Here is a 22242-nt window from a genome sequence, read left to right on the forward strand (position 1 = left end):
CTCCTGGTCTTGTTTAAACTCTGAGAGTGTACAAATTGAACTAAATGGTCCATTTGGTTCCCCTTGTACACTCTCAGAGTTACAGACCTGTAAAGGGTCCATTTGGAACTCCCTCAAGAAACCATTAGGTACCAAGCAAATGTATTTAAAAAATGACTGTACAGAAGAGAGGAAAGGAGGAATGGAGGTAAAAAAAAAAAAATCAAGAAAATGTATTTTATTGTTTCTTATTTATTTAATTTTTTTCTCTCTCAGTTCAGTAAAAAAAAAAAAAAAGGGAAAAAAGGAAACCATTAGGTTCCCTGGACCCCACTTTGAGAACCACTACGGTAACTCGGAAAGACAAAGGCTTTGTCAGTCTACTGTGGCAGAGAAAGAGAACGCTTCATTACATAATGAATATCCCCGCCTTTTTGTTTGTTCCAGCACCTATAAGGTGCTGGCATTAAGAGGAGTGAGCCTACTACAACAGATGCTTGTTGCGCCTGTGTAATTCCCCTTAACACCAAAACACCACAGTGCCCTGTGGCACTTTGCGGCAGTAGAGGTGAATCTGTGCCAGGGGTAACTGTACCATGGAATACGTAGATACGTAGCTAAACTGGGATTAGTACTGTAGATCAGGCTCCCGGCGAATTGAGCGCTGCAGATTACGCGTTCGCTTGCTTAATCCGGTGGCTGCAACCGTGTTACGATTAGACAATGACCTGCCAGGGGGCGAGGAGGAGGGGATTATGGGACCACGTACAACGAGTAATGTGTTTAACCCCTTAAGACCTGAGAACGATTCTAAAACATTTTTTCTAAATCCTAACAGTATTCTGAAAAACGTAAATTGCTATATCAGTGGTTCTCAAACTTTTTCCCCCATGTCACAGACCCTAAAAATGATATGTATTTGGCGGACCCCCATCGAAAAATATATTGTTCCAGGGACCCCCAGAAGCAAAGATTTGAGTTAAAAATGCTGTTTCAAAAAATAAATATAGTCAAAAATGTTCAGAACTTTTCATGATTTTTCAAAAATAGCAGATCTACAAGCTCATAGCGCGGCACTCGGTGCCGCGCTATGAGCTTGTAGATCTGCTATTTTTGAATAGCCAAAGTATAAAAAGGTGTCTATAGCTAAAATCTAAAATGACACAGATGCATTCCCGGTCTTAATGGGTTAATAGCATGTGGATCCTCCCCCGTCGTTGCGAGTCCTGGCTAATGATGGGATAGGTCAGTCACATGTGGTGGTTGTGATCTGATATGGGCATAATGGGGGGATTAGAAACATTAAAGAATGCAGTAGTCTACTCTACTCTACACAACAAGGGGGTCCGTGGCCCCTAAGGGTTCCTCAGAGTTACTACAGGAGGGGCCACCAAATCTATGTGTGACAGGATTTTTTTTTTCTTTTCTTGTTTACAACCACTTGAACCCTCGCATTCCCTGTTCTGAGGAGAACTTAAGCCAAAAATAGCAGATCTACAAGCTCACAATGCCTTGCAGCGCAAAGGAAAAAGCCATTTTCAACAGAGTGAAAGTCATCTTATTATTATTTATTTTGTTACTACATTTTTATCCCACCATTTTCGTAACCCATTTTTTCACCCATTGCCAACTATCTAAGTAATCCTGGGCGCTACACTCCCTCTGCCAGCCTAGAGAGAGCCTAGAGCCGAGCTCATGCCTCCTTCAATGCATGAGAGCTAGCAAGCCGCTTCCTATCACCTGACATGGGGGGGGAGTTTCCCTGGTTAGACGTAGCACGTGGAAGGAACACGTTATTCCAACCAGTTCCTTTCCCCTCCATCAGGCGCCCCGGCTGACCAGGGGGAGGCAGTATAGAGACCAGGACTACAGCATTAGTCATCTTAAAGCGGCACTATGTAACTTTCTTTTTATGAATAAAATGTAAAACATGTGGTAGAGTATGTTAATACAATAACATTTATACAATTGAGGTGGCTGTATTTTGTCTCCATACTCTTCTATTGAGACATTCAGATCGTGTCAAAGGTCATGTCTCACCTAGACACAGACAAGAATTTTGACCTGATGATCAAGATTCAATTTATCCCCTGAGCAAGCAGGCCGGCTCTATTAACCCATTGAGACCTGAAGCCGATTCTACATGTCTCCTAAATCCCAACAGTTTTCTGAAAAACGTATGTTTCTATATCAGTGGTGCTCAATCTTTTTCATGTCAAGGACCCCCAAAATTATATGTATTTGGCCACAGACCCCCTTCAAAATATTTTGTTCCAGGGACCCCCGGAAGCAAAGATTTGAGTTCAAAATATTCGCTTTAAAAATGTATATATTCAAAGATTTGCACACATTTTCACGATTTTTCAAAAATAGCAGATCTACAAGCTTGTAGCGCGGCACTCGGTGCCGCGCTATGAGCTTGTATATCTGCTTCTTTTTTTTTGAATAGCCCAAAGTGTAAAATAATGCTTTTTAGCTCAAATCTAAAAATGACACAGTTCCAGGTCTTAATGGGTTAAAAGCTCTATTAGTAATGTCAGCACTTGCACACGAAAGTGGGTTCAAATCCGGGCCAGAAGAGGAAAGTTACATAGTGCTGCTTTAAGTGCTGAAATGCTAATTAAATTATGCATGGGAGCGGGAGCTTGATTTATACTTAGTTGCACGATGGGTGTCACACACCAGAAATAGTACATCTTGTAGATATTTTTAATAGCTACTTGGTGCTATTCTCGGTGCGTGACTCATGTGCATCCATTGTGCGATTACTTTGTTGACGACGTCCAGCTGTGACAGCGGGATATCACTAGAAAATAGAGATTTATTATTGATGTTAAGAGAGCTGATTGTTGAACGTTGTTGACTGCAACAACAAACATGTCCAACATGGTTTATTCATCATGTGAGGGCTTTGAATAGATTGTAAGTTCTCCTTTTCACGGTTGAGCCAGACTATCAGAAAGAGCTGTGAGGGCAACAGTGTAGGAGAGACAGACAGTAAGAAAGCTGAGAGGGAGACAGTGTAGGAGAGACAGACAGTAAGAAAGCTGAGAGGGAGACAGCGTAGGAGACACAGACAGTAAGAAAGCTGAGAGGGAAACAGCGTAGGAGGATGCGGGATTGCGGGTGAGCCCCCGCCTGCAAAAGAAATAAACAATAAAATAAACTAGAAAATGTGCTCCTCGGAGCACAGGTCTCCGCCAGTACTGTTCCTGATTAATCCTGTCTTACCTCACTTCAAAAGATATAAATGATCTTCTGAAGTGACACACCTATTTATAGGTCTCTATTTCATCATGCGTCTCGCTAGCCAATCAAAGCACACCCTTTCAACATATTGTCACGTGTCACGTGAAGCTTGACCAATGTTAGCTTGGTGGACACTCGGAAGGACGAGAACGAAAACATAGTCTCCTGGCGGAGACAATAAAGATTGATTCTGATTCTGGTTATGACTCTCAGAGACAGATTAGGAAGGGAGCAGGTATGTACTGTATGTCTCCTGACCTCCATTTTAGGACTAACGTGTTTCTGTTGGGGTCTTTCTTTACCTTGGCTGCACTGATCTGTTCTTTACGGAACCGCTCCAGAGGTATGATGAGCACGTCGTTGGCATTCTCAATCTGGGGAGAGACGCACACACACACACACACACACACACACACACACACACACACACACACACACACACACAGGGTTAATGTCATTAACACACTGGACTGCCATAAGTCATCTCAAATCCAACGCTTGACTGCCAATGACATAATATTACATCATCTGGTGTTTTTTGTGATTGCGCTAGAAGGCGCTCTTCGCCAACCTATGAATGATGCCTCGACTTCGAGAAAAGGATACACCCGCAAATGGCGTCATCTAAAACATTTTCCCCCCGTCCGCTACAATGTTCAGTGACGTGTTCTGTTCAGTAATGTGATCACTCTGTAACGTGTCCAGTACTATGATCAATTCAGTGTTCAGTAACATGATCAATAGCGTGTTCAGTAACATGCCAACATGTTCAGTAACATGCCAACATGTTCAGTAACATGCCAGCATGTTCAGTAACATGCCAACATGTTCGGTAACATGCCAACATGTTCAGTAACATGCCAACATGTTCAGTAACATGCCAACATGTTCAGTAATATGATCAGTAACATGTGGGTGTCATCATCACTCACCATTCTGGTCCTCTCATCCTCCAGGTTCTGGAGCACTCCTGCAAACTCCTGGAGAGACTTGGCTGTTCACAGAGAGACAGGACAGAGGACAGAGGGACAGAGGACAGAGGAACACAGACAGGTTTAGACAGAGAGAGAGAGATAGTGAGACAGTGGGGGGAAAGAAAAACAAACAGAACATACAGAAGAGAAAGGCAGACAAGGCAAGAGAGTGTGTGTGAGAGAGAGAGAGAGAGAGAGAGAGAGAGAGAGAGAGAGAGAGAGAGAGAGAGAGAGAGAGAGAGAGAGAGAGATCAACAAAACAAGTGTGGGATAGGCAGATCAAGAGAAGATAAGAGAAGAAGGAACAGAGAGAGAGAAAGACAAATAGAAAAGTTGTCATTGGGGAGGTGGAAAATGAGACAGACACAAATGGAGAGGGAGGGAGAGAGAGAGAGAGAGAGAGAGAGAGAGAGAGAGAGAGAGAGAGAGAGAGAGAGAGAGAGAGAGAGAGAGAGAGAGAGAGAGAGAGAGAGAGAGATTTGGCATTAGCGCTGCTGTTTGACGAGGGTGTTTTGTTTGGGTCCCTGGCCTCCGTACAGACTGGACCTATGAGAGGGCCAGGACACAGCACAGCTCTGCACTGTGAGTGAGGCTTCATTTGAGGAGAGGACTCTCTCTGCTAGCATGCTACCACACGTACAGTATAACCCCCCCCCACACACACACACACACACACACACACACACACACACACACACACACACACCCTACACTCCAGTCTGGGCCAGGCCAAGTATGACTGCATTGTTTTTGGAGAAAGACTTTCCATTTCAAATGGCTTGGGCCCCGTGCTATGATTCTCTCACACACACACACACACACACACACACACACACACACACACACACACACACACACACGCATGTCATCGTACGCAGACACATTCACACACACATACAGTACACACACACACAGGAATGCACACATATTGTTTGGCTTTCCAGGCACGTGCAAAGGTGTAGTATGTGACCTTTCCAGTGAACATACATGCATTCACGCAAATGTGCATATCAGCATACACATACGCAAGCACACACCTGCCCCCCCCCCCTCCACACACACACACACACACACACATAAAAACCCAGACCATTCTCCAGTGATCACACAGTCACACACACATAAAAACTCACACCACTCTCCAGTGAACACACACACACACACAGGTTTGTATTACTATACTTGTGGGGACATCAACGCTTTAGGACAGCCATTTTATGAATGTAATTTAAAAATATATATATTATTTTGCCATTTTTAACCGTAAGCCTAAAGCCGAAAAACAGCAGATCTATAAGCTCACAACGCGTTGCGCTGTGACGCGTTGTGAGCTTATAGACACACACACACACACACACACACACACACACACACACACACACACACAGTTACAGGACTTGGAACAAGACACACCGTATTATATCCCACTGTAAAAAAGGCAACAAACCACTAAAACCGCCGTTAAATTTAGCTCATATAACCAGTGGTGAGCTGTGGATTTTTTAACTAAGGGTACTGTATTTTATGGCGTCACGCGCGCGCACGTGCGCGCACATAGCCACTCAGCTCAGTGCTAGTTGAAATACTGTATTCAACATGTGATTATTAATGTAATCATATGTCTTATTATTTTGTTGTATTGTTGCATTGTTAATTTGTTGTTTTTATTTTTGTTTCAAATTAATTATTGTATTTTCCTTTTAATTTTATATAAAATCCCTTTACATAGACTCACCCACACATAAGTAGGCCTACTTAAAATAATCAGACAACTTGTCTTTGTCTTGTCTCAGAGAACTGGGTCCTCTGCTAAGCGATCCTCCCCTTCACACCTTGCAGTGCAGAGATGTTGTCTGTCATTGTGAGAGGAATGTAACACATTCAATTCAAGTCCGTGTCTTTTCTCGAGTAGCCTAATGTTATGCAAAGCAGCCAGGTAGACGCTATTGAGAACGGCTCGCCACTGACGGCGCGAACCTTGAGAGGCTATTGTTTTTAAACTTTAAGGCGTTAAAGACCGCCGCTGACGGTGCGTGCACGCGCGCCCCCAGCTCCAGAACTAAGGGTACGCCGTACCCCCCCGTACCCCCTACAGCTCAACCCTGCATATAACGTAATCAAATCTCTGGCTGAACCTATATGTCGTGTTCTGGATCAATTAAACGGCACAACGGGACAGGATACTGCCTGGACTTTGGACCAACAACGACAGAAGCCAATGGTTTTGAGTTAAACGGGCCGAGTCAGATGATATCTCTCAGATTACTGACCAGAATGCATGACATTTTACGAGGTTGTAAAATTACAGATGGACGTGGAAATGAAAGTTTTTTTTTTGTCATCCATGGCTTATTGGCTTGTGCCATAGATGACCGGAGGCATCTGTACTTTTGAGCGACAAGGTAATGACTATAGAGCTAGACTGGAGACTATTATTATATTTTATACATCGTTGTTGTCGGGCAGAAACCTCTTATCTCCATATTTTAACTATTTGTGTTTTTCTTTTGTAAACTAATGCCCTATGTGATCACACTACAGCATCACACAAAAGCATCAAAAGTAGCAGATCTAAAGATAAAAGATAAAGAAAACTTTATTGTCCATTAAATTGACATAAAATGGAAATTTGTCTTTGGCACACCAGCAGTCAGTTACAACAATAAAACATTACACAAATACATAGGCACATTAAAATACTATATAAAAATGCACTCACATTAACACAACAACAGTGGTCATGAGCAGTGATGATTAGACTATTTAAACATTTTCTTATTTAAAATGTCCACAGCAGTTGGCACAAACAACGTTTTGTAACCCTTCTTGTTTGCGAATTTTGCCCTAAGCCTCCTGCCCGATGGCATCAAGTGAAATTCAAGCTCTACAAGCTCGAAACGCGGCAAAGTAACTGTTTTGGACATGTGAGGTTTCTATAGCCGACAGAGACAAAATCTGTATCTGCATTTATGCAGCTGATGTGTCACTGCCGGTTTTATTTAAATTGTATTTATTGTTTAACCTGGCGTCCCTATTTTGGGCACAGGTAAACATTTTCATTATTTTCAATCTATCTATATTATACTATAATTGGACCAAATCTCCGAACGGTCTCACACCTGGCCAGTGTGTCTCGTGTAAAAACCGGGGGGTGTGCGGTGCCAAGCGGCAATTCGGACGGATATACAAACCGGAAAACCAAGGAAATCTGCATCTGTCAGCAGAAAGACATACAAATTCTGTGTGTGTTTGTGAGATTGTATGCATCGGCTTCCCCAATTGGTCAACCCAAACCTTCGGCTTCACAGATTGTGCCGCTTGGCCAGTATAAATCACTGATTGGCTAACCTGGGCGCGCCCAGAGTTAGAGTTGAAGTGTCGTTGAGCAAGAACCCCTAATTGCTCCCGATGAGCAGGTTGGTGCCTTGCATGGTTTCCTCCTGTATGAATGAGTGTGTGAATGGATGACTGTAATGCACAATCTATGTAAAGCACTTTGGATAAAAGCGCTATATAAATGCACCATTTGCCATTTAAATGGATTAGAGATTGGTGATGGAACTCTGCTGTGACTAGGGGGAGGGGGGTCAGGGACAAGGTGAGTGAATAGGCATATAGACAGGGGGAAAAAAACTCTGATTATGAATCACTTTTTTGTCAGCTAGACAGTATGTAGACACATTCAAACTAAACGGCTATTCGTTCAACAAAGGACAAAGCAGTCCATGGCTAATAATAAATACAAAATAGCTCAGTCCATTGGCTATTTAAAGACTATTTATTGAGCTGATTCAGAGTGTATTGGCTTTCACAGAGTATTGGATTTCGCCTGCAGAGATCTCATTAAAAGGATCATTTAGGACCGGTTGTTATAATGCTGATTCAGACACTGTATTGGTTTACATGGACGTTGGGTCACCTATGCCGTTGGTTCTCAATGTGGGGTCCGAGGACCCCCAGGGGTCCTTGGGGGGGGGGGAGTACCAGGGTGAGTTATTATCTTGCTACCATAATTGACGGCCACAGTCATGGAGTGTACACGAGTGTATGGGCTCAATGGCCAAGCAGACACATGGCCCAACTAACTCCACATTTTCCCCCAAAATTCCTCAATATTCTGCCTGTCAAACCAGCTGCTTCGCATCCCATCACTGTACTTGCAGGATGTACAATTAATATCAAACGCATTATGCTCCAATACTTATGCAAATCACTTCGCCCACTCAAAATTCACGTCCGGGTGTTTCTTTTCACCAGCCAATCATCATGCACCTTCCCTTTCACGTTGCCACGTCCGTTGCCACGTCGCGCTGACGTACGCTAAACAAGCGCTGCCGTGCGCACTATGCGAACGAGCCCAAAGGCGCGCAAAAATAAGCCGACCATTGCTTAGACACAAAGTCAGACCTGGCAACGCAGCCTACGCCAATCATGTGTGAGAGATCTACAAGCTATGGGGTAGAGACGCCGTGTGCCATGCACCGTATCTTAGCAACAACGAAAGCGCTCACTCTCATTGGTCCTGTCACGCTACGAGCAGTTTCCAGACAATGGCATCGCAGAGAGCTTGCTGTAGTGTTTACATATATCTATGGCTGTAGCCATCAGTCAGTCGCAGCGACGACGGACAGGGCGCTGTGATAGTTGCCATGTAGCTAACGCTAACGTGGTTGTCATACCTGCAGCGGCTGTGCAATCACTTTGTCAACAATATTCGTGTGGTGAATGTTATTATTGCTGCTCCGTTAGTCCATTGTAGATGATGTATGTTGTGGTATGTAACGTAATGGCAGGACCGCCCCGTGCAACGCACGTTTAGGCTGCATGTTGTAATTTCAGTCCGATTAGGGCAGTGGCTATCCCCCGCCCCCCCCCCTACATCATATTTGAACTGGGGACCCCCCCATTTTGTTTGACTCCGTTCCACAAGTCAATATTGTGAAAATAGCAGATCTACAAGCTCACAACCCTCACGTTGAGAGGCGTTGTGAGCTTGCAGATCGGCTATTTTCAACATGTTTGCCTCTTTCTTATATTATTTGACAATGTGCCCAATGTTTTATAGTATAGTTTGTTGTGTGTGTGTGTGTGTGTGTGTGTGTGTGTGTGTGTGTGTGTGTGTGTGTGTGTGTGTGTGTGTGTGTGTGTGTGTGTGTGTGTGCAGTACTGTGCGTCTTCTGATTATTAAAAGACCCATCCAACTCACCATTCGTGTGTCCACATGCACTGTTGTGCAAACACACAAAAACAGCCGCCATCTCCACACACATTCCTTGTGTGTGTGTGTACGCGCGCAACAACACACAAACGGCCGCCATTTTGACCAGATTGTACAGGGTCACACATTTCCGTATAACACCCGCCACCGAAAAGATGTATGATGACTCATTGTATTATTATTTGATTATTAGATAATGATTATACATGCCCCATGATTATTATAAGATCATATATCTTAATCAAAAATTATAATCATATGATATAATTAATCATCATAACTTATTAATACTCATAATAAAATAACAATATTAAATAACAATATATTGCCCATTTCCCCCCAGCCATTTCGCCATTTAGATATGTATATATATATAGAGAGAGAGATAGATAGAGATAGAGATAGAGATAGAGAGATAGACAGATAGATAGATAGATAGATAGATAGATAGATATCCAGTAAAGTGCAGTACTTGAGCACATGTAGTTATTTACTCACCTCTGTAATTTAATTCATGACTCCCAGGATCCATTCTCTTTTGGACTCCTCTTAGGACATGCTTATGTCTCCTACAGACTACGATAGGCTACTTTACAGGTCACACTTGGACCATTGATAGGCAGGAGTAGGCAGCTTTAGCTTTGTAAAAGGTGTGAATGGGCCAGCCAATGTATCACTTCAGTAACGTCACTGGCGGCCGGCGGCTGTGTCTATTGTTGTCGGAGCAGAATTCATTTTCCTGGCAAATCTTCACTGCCCGGGCCATGGCCCCACTAGCCCTCATGACGCTACGCCAGTGATCGGCGCTGCCAAGTGGTCTCTACGTGGGCGTGGACGCTACGTGGGCGTGGACGCTACGTGGGCGTGGGCGCTAGATGTGAGGCCGGCGCAGCCGGCCGAACTTCTAGTTATAGTAATGAGTTAATATAGTGTCACAATCATTTTAACCACTTTAACCATATTTCATACTTTGGCAATTCAAAAACAGCAGATTTACAAGCTCACAGCCCGGCACCGAGTGCCGGGCTGTGAGCTTGTAGATCTGCTATTTTTGAAAAAATCTAAAAAAATAGAGCACATCTTTGCATATGTATTTTTTTAAAGCGAACATTTGTAAATCAAATCTTCGCTCCTGGGGGTCCCTGGCACAAAACATTTTCAAATGGGGGTCCGCGGCCAAATATATATCAATTTAGGGGTCCTTCTTGGCATGAAAAAGTTTGAGAAGCACTGACCTATGCACATCTCGTCGTCCGTCTCTGCGTCTCCGATACATTGGAACTTGAACTCGTTGAGAGACTCTGCAAACTTCCTCTTGGCCATGGACAGATCTGAGAGAGAGAGAGAGAGAGAGAGAGAGAGAGTTAGTGTTTGATTTCAACACAACAGGACAGACGTAGGAAGGACGTGGCAGTTTGTTTCGTGGTTACATTTCCACCTATATGGGAGATGTGTCCGTTTTTACTCTACAAACCTCACTTCATGAGCCACCTGCATTTTTAAATGTTTCAAATGTCAGCTTTAAGACATTATATAAGTCCATTTTTAATAATTCACCACCAGTGACGTAAGAGGTGGAGGAAAGTGAGAGAGAATACAAGATGATGTTCCCTGTGTGGAGATGTAAAAACTTTCAATTCAGTTAAATATTTTAAGACCTCTGAGACAGACTTTCTGACCAACACGCAAACTTCAAATGCGTTTAAAACTAATCCAAACCTGGAAGTCTAGAAATACACTTTAACCAATTAAGACCTGAAGCCGATTCTATATCCTAAAAGTGTTCTGAAAAACGTATGTTGCTAAATCAGTGGTGCTCAAACCTTTCCATGTCAAGGACCCACAAAAAGTATTTGGCTGCAGACCCCCCACTTCAAAATATTTTGTTCCGGGGACCCCCAGAAGCAAAGCTTTCAGTTAAAAATGTTCACTTAAAAAAAAATAGTACATATTGAAAGATTTGTGACAAATTTTCCAGATTTTGCCACGCTATGAGCTTGTAGATCTGCTATTTTTGAATACCGGTAGCTAAAATCTAAAAAGACAGATGCTTTCCTGGTTTTAATGGGTTTATAAGACATTTTAAGATCCTTTCTTCTTCTTCAGATGCTGGTTTTGAGCACCCAGAAGCCATTGTGACAGTGACTTAGCACAGCGTCCAGGCATTGTTGCCAGATTCTGTGAGAGAAACAAGCAACCAGGTCTAGGAAAACCAGCCCAAAAGAAGCGACTAAGGGCCGCATGAGCACTTTAACATATACATCGGCTATTTGAAAATAGCAGATCTGCAAGCTCACAACGCGTCGCGATGCGACGCGTTGTGAGCTTGCAGATCGGCTATTTTCAAATAAAATCTTGCAGGGAAATTTATAATAAGCAGATCTGGCAACCCTGCGTCCAGGACCGGAGGTTGACCGCACTCCTACGGATGGGTGCTTTATTATGCAAAAATGCACTTCCAGTGTACTGTAGCACAGCTTTGGCCTGATGGAGGTCTTTCAAATAATACATGAGACACAGTGAGACAAGCACTCACCACCACAGCTCTGAGACATTCTTACATGACTTCACCATTCACTTTGCACAAACTCTATTCTAAGACAGTGGTTCTCAAAGTGTGGTCCGGGGACCCCCAAGGGTCCTTGGGGGGAAGAGAGAGGAGGATAGTAAAGTAAAAGAAAGTAAAAGAAAAACTAGAAAATGTGCTCCTCGGAGCACAGGTCTCCGCCAGTACTGTTCCTGATTAATCCTGTCACTTCAAAAAATATAAATGATTTTTTGAAGTGACACACCTATTTATAGGTTTGTATTTCGTCATGCGTCTTGCTAGCCAATCAAAGCACACCCTTTCAACATATTGTCACGTGTCACGTGAAGCTTGACCAATGTTAGCTTGGCGGACACACGGAAGGACAGAGACGAAAACAGTCTCAACATAGAGACAAAAAATGTAAGTAGGAGTCTAGGAGTCAGGGAAAGCACGAGATGTAACACATCTCAGAGAGAGAGAGAGAGAGAGAGAGAGAGAGAGAGAGAGAGAGAGAGAGAGAGACACAGAGAGAGACAGAGAGAGAGAGAGAGACAGACAGACAGACAGACAGACAGACAGACAGACAGACAGACAGAGAGAAAGAGGAAAACAGAATGTGTAATTGGCCATGCTCATGTAAATACCACTGGTCCTCCATATAGAAGTATGTGTGGAAAGACATGGTGCAGCTTGCCAGTTAGTGAAATGAAATACAGACCATGCACACACACACACACACACACACACACACACACACACACACACACACACACACACACACACACACACACACACACACACACACACACACACACACACACACACACACACACACACACACACACACACACACACACACACAGTTTACACTAACGTGTACAGTATGTGCACGGATGCACACACAATAAGACCTAAACATAAACACACTCTCTTACGTCTATACACACTCAGTATAACACACATAAACACCATTATACCTACACACTAACAGTAAACACACACAGTGTCATTCAGGTGCGTACATGTAGTGTACGCAAAAAATATGCTTTGTCTCTTTGTCCTGAGTCATCTTAACAGTGGCAGATGACAATACAACAGACATTGGATGAAAATGTGTTAAGTCACAACCATTTTAAACACTTAAACCATATTTTATACTTTGGCAATAGACGGGTTTCCTGTTAGTAAACATGAGAGGATATGACCGCGCAGAGGAGGGGTAAGCCTATAGAGGGCGCCATTACCCGCAGCAGCTCTGGTCAAATGTCCATTCATAAAAGAAAAGATCTTCACCGGGTTTAATGAAAGTAGATTAAATTATGTAGTTTGTAATACCTTGTTTACTCAATAAAAATGATTTGTCGGAAGTTGGATCTGTTTGTATATAATAGCAGCATTATGCCTATTATGCCTATAATAGCAGAATTATGGCTATCTAACTCCCGAACACAACAACAGAGTGAACGGCGCTTCCGGTTCGTTTCCCCCGAGCATGCGCAGATTCCGCATTCTGCTCTGTGATGACGTCGCGCGGACATCCGTCTATTCTTTGAGTATATATTTATTTTCAAGCTACCATTTTTAACTCAAATCTTTGCTTCTGGAGGTCCCTGCCCTGGCACATAATAAAATAGTTTTGAGATGGGGGGTCCGCAGCCACACACACACACACACACACACACACACACACACACACACACACACACACACACACACACACACACACACACACACACACACACACACACACACACACACACACACACACACACACACACACACACACACACACACACACACACACACACACACACACACACACACAGAGATAAAGCGTGTGGGAAAGGTCTGACTTTTCCACAACTAATCCTTCAGACAACAGCAGAGCCGACATATCTGACAGAGAGGACTTGAACGCAGCTTCTCTCTCTCTCTCTCTCTCTCTCTCTCTCTCTCCCCATCTCTGCTTCTAAAGCCTCAGTTATACTTGGTAGCGTGCCGGTGTTGTGCTCAGTAAATAGCAGATCTACAAGCTCACAAAGCGTCTGCTTTGTGAGCTTGTAGATCTGCTTATTTATGGCATGCAACACCAGCGTGCGAGCCAAGTATAAATCAGGATTTACCGGAAGAATAAAGGCTGCTCTCCTGATGTCAGGAGTGGAGGAAGCTAACGTTCCAATGTTCTGTCACCACCTCTCTCCTTTTTTCTCCATCACTCACTGGGTTCTATCTCCATAGGCCTATTTATTCTTAATCAACAAGCTGACCTTACTGTTTTTCCAGGGTGTTGTCAGTCGTACATTTATCTCCTAGCTGAAGTGGAACAACAGAGAACGCCAGCAAACTGAACAACACTCTCCGTCTCACCCTTTCACCTTGATCTGATCTCTCTCTCTCTCTTTTGCTCTTAACAACTGTTGAAACTTTGTCTCTAAATTGAGCCTAGGTGTACGAAGTGGTGGAAAAAGTACTCAAATGTTTTACTTAAGTAAAAGTATCAATACTGCAACATAGAAGTACTCCGTTACAAGTAAAAGTTCAGAATTCAGTATTTACTTGAGTAAAAGTACAAGTATTGGCATCAAAATGTACTTAAAGTACCAAAAGTAAAAGTACAAAAATGTTTGAAAATAGCCTATGTATAAAATAGGGCTAAAGTGGTTAATGCATGTTTTATAATGGTGTAGTTTATATCTGCAAAGTAACTAGTAACTAAAGTTTTCAAATAATTGTAGTGGAGTAAAAGTACAATATTTGCCTGAGATGTAGTGGAGTAGAAGCAAAAGTATTGGAAATGAGAAATACTCAAGTAAAGTATGAATACCTCAAAATTGTACTTAAGCACAGTACTTAAGTAAATGTACTTAGTTACTTTCCACCACTGCCTAGGTGTACGTGATGCATGGATGGATGTACAGAGACAGAAGGAGGAGAAATGACACAGGGAGAGAGGGAGGAACAGAGATTTCTTCTATAATAGTAGTACACACTTGCAAAGCATTCATTAGCTGAAGATGCAAGTCACACTTTCAATTACAGATGGGCAATAGATCACTATCATATCAATATTGTGTGTGAGACTACAGCACATATCATCTTGGATTTTGGATATCATAATATTGTGGCATAATTCCCTTAATTTCCCAGTTTTACTCACTTCAGCCCTATATTATATTTTCAAACATTTTCACAAATAGCGAAAATAGCTGATCTCCAAGCTCAGAACAATGTTGCAGGTTGTAGATTGTTAACTTGAGCTATTAAAAAAACAATTGGTGTTATCGTCACAATATGATATCATTCTCACAACATGGATATTTAAGTATTTAGTCAAAAATATATCATATATTGTGCCATATTGCCCAGCCCTACTTTCAATATAGTATTTCAAATCATTATTTTAAAATTAAGATACTTGAAATTACGGACTGGTTAAAATATGTTTTAATTAATATGTAATACATTTCTGCCTTGTCAAAATCCACACACACACACACACACACACACACACACACACACACACACACACACACACACACACACACACACACACACACACACACACACACACACACGTGTGTTATAATGGCAGGGGGGATTTGGGGTTTAAGGCAGGGATGAGAATAGGAAATTACATTATTTAAAAAACTACAGGACTTTCTCTACCACTAAAACCAACAAGGAGAACTTCATAAATGAACATCCAAGTTTCCACCGATAAGACTCAATCGTTTTTCGGACATGGGTCTTCAACATGGGGTCCGGGACCCCTAGGGGATCCTCAGAGTTACTACAGGGGGGCTGCCAAATCTTTGTTTGATGGGAACTTTTTTTTCTGAGGGGAACATTAGCCAAAAACTCTACAAACTCACAACGCCTCGCAGCGCGGTGTGTTGTGAGCTTGTAGATCGGCTATTTCCGGCAGAGAGGTTTGGTGTAGATGGAAAAAGAGCAGACCAAGTACAGAGCCAAATGTCACATTTACTAAGTGTTGATGGTTTAAGTAGTTACAGTACATGTCTGAAAATACACATGAAGATTAATCCAATGTATTTATAAAAAATATATTGTGTACATACAAATAAACTAAATTAAAAAATACATTAATTTACTGATGATAGTGCTGTCAAACAACTCTATGAAGCTATCTATGATATCTCTGAAAAAGTTTAATCTGCAACACATTTTTATACAATATGCAGTGGTGAGGGTCCCTGCTTCATCTCTCTCTCAGCTAAGGGGTCCTGAAAACCCCCTGCTTTGGGAGTTACATGTTAGATATCTAGCCCAGTGGTGATGAAGCACGTTTGTAACGGCCCCAGAAGGAGAGACAGTGGTTTCAGTTATAATTATAAATATGTTTGTTTATGTAAAATTCATGTACACACTGGGTTAAAAGATTCATTTAATTATGAATGAATAGTATTAACAGTTACAATAACTATATTAAAAGGGTTTATATAGTACAAGATTTGAGGTAAAAAAATGCTGTGCCCATTGTTTAGAGGGTTACGGTAAATTGGGCAGAGTCACATGGTCAGAGTGACGCTTGTCAATCAAGTCAGATGCAAGCAGAGCTGACACAGAGAGGTCAGGTCTGTGAGAAACTCCAGAGAGAGATACATTACATTACATTACAGTCATTTAGCAGACGCTTTTATCCAAAGCGACTTACAATAAGTGCATTCAACATAGGTAGGGAACGAAACTACTAATCACCAGAGGTCTTAAGTGCATTTCCTGTAAAAACAAGCAACCAAGAGTATACCTAGCGCTAAGGTAAAAGTGCAATATATCAGCTACCTACTTTCATAAACACATGAGATAAAATAGCCAAATCAAATGAGCACGAGCTAATAGATCCAATACAACAATACAACAATAGTTCCTACAACTAGTTAACAACAAGTAGGCTAGGCAAAGAGGAAGGGTAGTGTTTCCTGAAGAGGTGGGTTTTCAGCCTGCGGCGAAAGATGGGTAGTGACTCAGCTGTCCTGACATCAGTGGGAAGTTCATTCCACCACTGTGGGGCCAGGACAGAAAAAAGTCGTGACCGTGTCGATCGACCAAACCGAGATATAATATTGCTACAGTTCTGCACAAGGTTCAAGAGGCGCACACGGTAAATGTTTATTGCATTCTGTGCCTTTCATTGTGTTTATTGGTTGTGTGTGTTGTAATTTACACGTTAAACTTTGTTGAGAGACTTCAGTGTAACATGGCAATAATTGGATGCACCTGTGTGGACTTAATAACCAAGAAGACTCTGCTTCACAATGATTGGAATCAATAATTGAACAAATGTATGTTTTATTTCTTTATAGTTTTCACGGTGTCTTAATGGTGACTGTTTGGAGGAGCTGTATGTAAATAAAATACCAGGAAAGACATCTGTATGATGCGTGGACATTTGTTGAACCTTTGGCAGCTACAACGTTTATGTTACTGCACTGCCTATTTCTCAACTAAAAACGTTTTCAGGTCCATATTTTAGCTTACGGTTTAACTTTAAAATGAGAACATTGAGCTACGGGGCTTACACAGCTGAATTAAATCATTATTAATGATTATAGAATAACCGACGTCACTCGTTCATCCCCTGGGTCACAGAAGTCATTTCTCTATGGTGAATAACATTGGGTCATCTTAGAATCGTCTCATATAACAATTGTGGTCCAAAAAAAACTAATTGTCAAATTTTTCATTTAATACGACCTTTAAAGCTGAATGATAAAGGTGGTACAAGGGTCAGGCAAAAAAAAAACAACTGAATGGAATTTCATGACATTGGAGGGAATTTAGGGAAAGCTCGAGAGTTTGGCTACAGCAGTGCTTGGAGCGTGAATGCTTTTTCCATTTTCTTTTTGTTTCGTGCTTTTTCCTTGATTAGGTGCAGACGTGCGACCTAACGTACCTTTTAATCACTGGAGATGTTGACATCCCGTTACGTTAATTACAACAATCGTATCCCCACATTCCCCCCTGTTTATGAAAAAGGTGTCGTAACAGTGTAAATCTCACACCATCATCAAACTGTTGTCAAAGCAAATGGTAGCAAACAAGACCGACTGTCAGTCAGCCATTTGGCGGTTAAAAATGAGAACTTCGGAAGCAAACCGGGAAAGCATCTGTGTCATTTTAGCGTTGGCTATTCCAAAATAGCAGATCTACAAGCTCACAGCGCGACGCAAGCTTGTGCATCTGCTATTTTTGGAAGTGAATCTTGAAAGTGTTGGGGAAAAAATGTAATTATTCTCTTCTGGGGGTCCCTGGCACAAAACATTTTCAGATGGAGGGGTCTGTGGCCAAACACATATCATGTTGGGGGTCCGCCTTGGCACCAAAAAGTTTGAGAACTACTGAGAACTTTGGAGGTTAAGCTGGGATTCGAACTTCAAGCGTTTGGCTTATACCACACACACACACACACACACACACACACACACAGGTTGCGTGTGTGTGTGTGTGTGTGTGTGTGTGTGTGTGTGTGTGTGTGTGTGTGTGTGTGTGTATCCATGCTAGTCTTGGCCTTGCACGGAAACGGATGGGTGGAGCTTACATCACCCATGGAAACGTGATGAAAAACTAAACTGATGTACTGTAGGCTACGATTGGTGTTTGGCTTGCTGGTCCTTTGGCGTAACGTGCACTTTGCATGTTGGCAAATGATGCGGTGAGGTAACAGAGGAATTCACTTTGTCCACACACACACACACACACACACACACACACACACACACACACACGCAAACAAGTACATCATGCCTGTCCAACTAGTTCTCGTCATGTTCTCCATAGGTGTTAGAAAATGGTACGACACACATTTAAAACACACATATGTGCGAGAGCTTGCAACTTTAACACGCACACCTGAACATACAAACAAGCAGGCTCTCACTCACTCACAAACACAAACACACACACACACACACACGGATGTGTCTCTCCTCAACACACACACACGAACGCTCGCTCGCCTCGCACGCACACAAACACGCAAATTTAGCAAATTCATGGCGGGAACCCCTATTAGTAACTTAGACCTTTCAAGACAGGAACCTCTTTTGGGGTTGTTGTTGCTATGTACAGTATATATAGCATAAAAGCTGTTTGTAATTTTTGAATAAATATTTGAAGTTTTTCAGAAAACTTCAGGTCAGGATTTAGAAGGCTTTTTTAGAATCGGCCCCAGGTCTAAATGGGTTAAGGACACGCTCACATACACACACACACACACACATATCTCTCCTCCGCACACACACACACACACACACGGATGATGGCTGAACAACATCACGCTGCACACTCTCTCTCTCTCTCTCTCTCTCTCTCTCTCTCTCTCTCTCTCTCTCTCTCTCTCTCTCTCTCTCTCTCTCTCTCTCTCTCTCTCTCTCTCTCTCTCTCTCTCTCTCTCTCTCTCTCTCTCTCTCTCTCTCTCTCTCTCTCTCTCTCTCTCTCTCTCTCTCTCTCTCTCTCTCTCTCTCTCTCTCTCTCTCTCTCTCTCTCTCTCTCTCTCTCTCTCTCTCGTGTCCAAATGAAAAGCACATTGTTGGCTCAGCTGTGCAGACTGCAGAGTGTTGCATGAACAACTCTCTCCAACACAAATGAATTAGTAAAACACACTCCACACACACTCCTGCAGCAGCAAGGGCTCCTATCCGTGCACACGCTCACCATGTGTGCACTCACACACACACACACACACACACACACTCACACACACACACGGAGCCATTGTCCGTGTCCAGCCATGTGCGATAAGATTAAACTATCCCTAATTTGGCGAGTAACAAGAGCCCACGTGAAAATGGAATTCGTGGAACGGACACCGATTCTGGTATTACATCAGCAACAAAAGAAAGGGAAATCAACCCATTGAGACCTGAAGCCGATTCTACATGTCTCCTAAATCTCAACTTTTCTGAAAAACGTATGTTTCTATATCAGTGGTGCTCAATCTTTTTCATGTCAAGGACCCCCAAAATGATATGTATTTGGCTGCGGACCCCCATCAAAATATTTTGTTCCAGGGACCCCCCAGAAGCAACGATTTGAGTTAAAAATGTTCGCTTTAAAAATGTATATATTCAAAGATTTGCACACATTTTCAAGATTTTTCAAAAATAGCAGATCTACAAGCTCGTAGCGCGGCACTCGGTGCCGCGCTACGAGCTTGTATATCTGCTATTTTTGAATAGCCAAAGTGTAAAATAATGCTTTTTAGCTCAAATCTAAAAATGACACAGTTCCAGGTCTTAATGGGTTAAATAAGAGAAGACCTTTATCAAAAGGTGGTGTAATTTATTTAGATATTTATTATTAAATAATAAAGTATTAAATAGCTCTATATTCTGATAGTAAACAACTCTATAGAGTGTATAGAGTCAATAACAGGAGTCTCCCAGTCTCTCTCTATCTCATAACAGAAAAATACGTGTTCAGGTTGGGATACCAGTTTGTAGATGTGCTAGTTTTTGAAAAGTTGAACATTGTTGAGAAATCAAGTGGATCTAACCAGTGGTGGAATAAGTATTTGAATGTTTTACTTAAGTAAAAGTATCAATACTGCAATGTAGAAATACTCTGTTACAAGTAAAAGTTCGGAATTCAAAATGTACTTGAGTAAAAGTATTTACATCAAAATGTACTTAAAGTACCAAAAGTACAGTACTTGGAGTACACATGCTTTCCACAACTGGATCTAACAATGACTGCAAACTAACAACGGTCCTGTATAACAGCCACAGCTTATCAGCGACACACGCTGGGACTCCTCTGTTCTGTGCTGTAGGTAATCTAGTCAGAGAGAGACTAGATTACCGCGGCATTACATTCCTGCGGTGGCACTGTGGTGGCAACACTGTGGCTCCATTGTCACCGCCATAAAAACTAACTGTGTGCCGCTGAAGGCATGTGAAACATTCAGAATATGTGATTTATATTATATGAGATGCTGTGATGCTGTTGGGGAAGAGAAAAGAGCATCAGGGCCTTGCAGACACAGGACACGAGCGCGTGTGTGTGTGTGTGTGTGTGTGTGTGTGTGTGTGTGTGTGTGTGTGTGTGTGTGTGTGTGTGTGTGTGTGTGTGAGCAGCGGATGGTGACATCTAAAAATAAGTGAACCCACTGACACACACACACCACTCCTCTTCTCTCTCACTCGGACGACAGAATGACCCGTTATTCCTCTCCTCCGTATCTCTCCCTTTCCTTTCCACTAACTGATGGAGAGGAGCAGTGTGCACGTGCGCTGAAGAGTGCAGGGTAAGCACACATGCACACACATAGACTCACACGCGTGTGTGTGTGTGCGTGCGTATTAGAACACTGTCCAATGTGCACTCGCATCTTCACTTCATGTTGGCATGACAGCCATGGACATCACGTGCACCTGGCTGCAACTATACACACACACACACACACACACAGGGACGTGCACAGATAGACTCTAGGTGGAGCTAGAGCACCTGCCCTTTGCCCTCTTGACCAGAAGTGCCCTTTTGAAAAGGGCACTTCAAGGGCAAAAGTAAAAAAAGGTTTACAGCAGGGGTCTTCAACAGGGGGTCCGGGACCCCTAGGGGGTCCTCAGAGTTACTACAGGGGGTCCGCCAATTCTTTATGTGATATGATTCATGTGCTGCGAGGCGTTGTGGGCTTGTAGATCGGCTATTTTTGGCAAAGAGGTATAGGTGTAGCGGGAAAAGAGAGCAGACCAAGTAAACAAAAAAAAGTATAATTTACTTGAGCACCTGCCCCTCAAAATGTCTTTGCACGCCACTGCACACACATTCAAAAGAGAACGTGCACAGCAGATGCACGCGACACATAAACGTGCACACACATAAAACTGTGTAACCATGTACGTTCCTGGGGAGCAGGAGTCCTTGAGGGGGTTCCAGGGGGTCCCCGCATGATAGATGGCTAATAGTTAAGGAATCACTGATCTACACCATTGGTTCTCAAAGTGAGGTCCAGGGACCCCCAGGGGTCCTTGGGGTGGGGCGTTCCAGGGGGTCCCCAGCAAAAGTAGTTAGCATAGCATCACAATCATTTTAACCACTTCATCCATTTATACGTTGGCTATTCAAAAATAGCAGATCTACAAGCTCCCAGCTTGTACATCAGCTATTTTTTTCGAAAATGTTTGAACATTTTGAATATTTATATCCATTTTTGTTTACATAAATCTTCTCTTCTGGGGGTCCCTGGCACAAACCATTGTCATATGCAGGGTCCGCAACCAAATACATATAAATGTGGGGGTCCTTGACATGAAAAGGTTTGAGAACCA

General features: G+C 42.6%; 1 protein-coding gene across 1 annotated transcript in view; it reads right to left on the reverse strand.

The window, feature by feature from the left end:
* Window positions 1-22242, reverse strand: part of LOC311057367 (rho GTPase-activating protein 26-like) — a 162418-nt gene that overhangs the window by 67802 nt on the left and 72374 nt on the right. Inside the window, 3 exon segments of the mRNA XM_084074321.1 lie at window positions 3531-3602; window positions 4161-4222; window positions 10656-10751. Coding sequence (XP_083930447.1) covers window positions 3531-3602; window positions 4161-4222; window positions 10656-10751 — 230 coding nt within the window.

This window comes from Gymnoscopelus microlampas (genome assembly GCF_963454915.1).
Source record: "Gymnoscopelus microlampas genome assembly, chromosome: 12".
Classification (NCBI taxonomy): domain Eukaryota; kingdom Metazoa; phylum Chordata; class Actinopteri; order Myctophiformes; family Myctophidae; genus Gymnoscopelus; species Gymnoscopelus microlampas.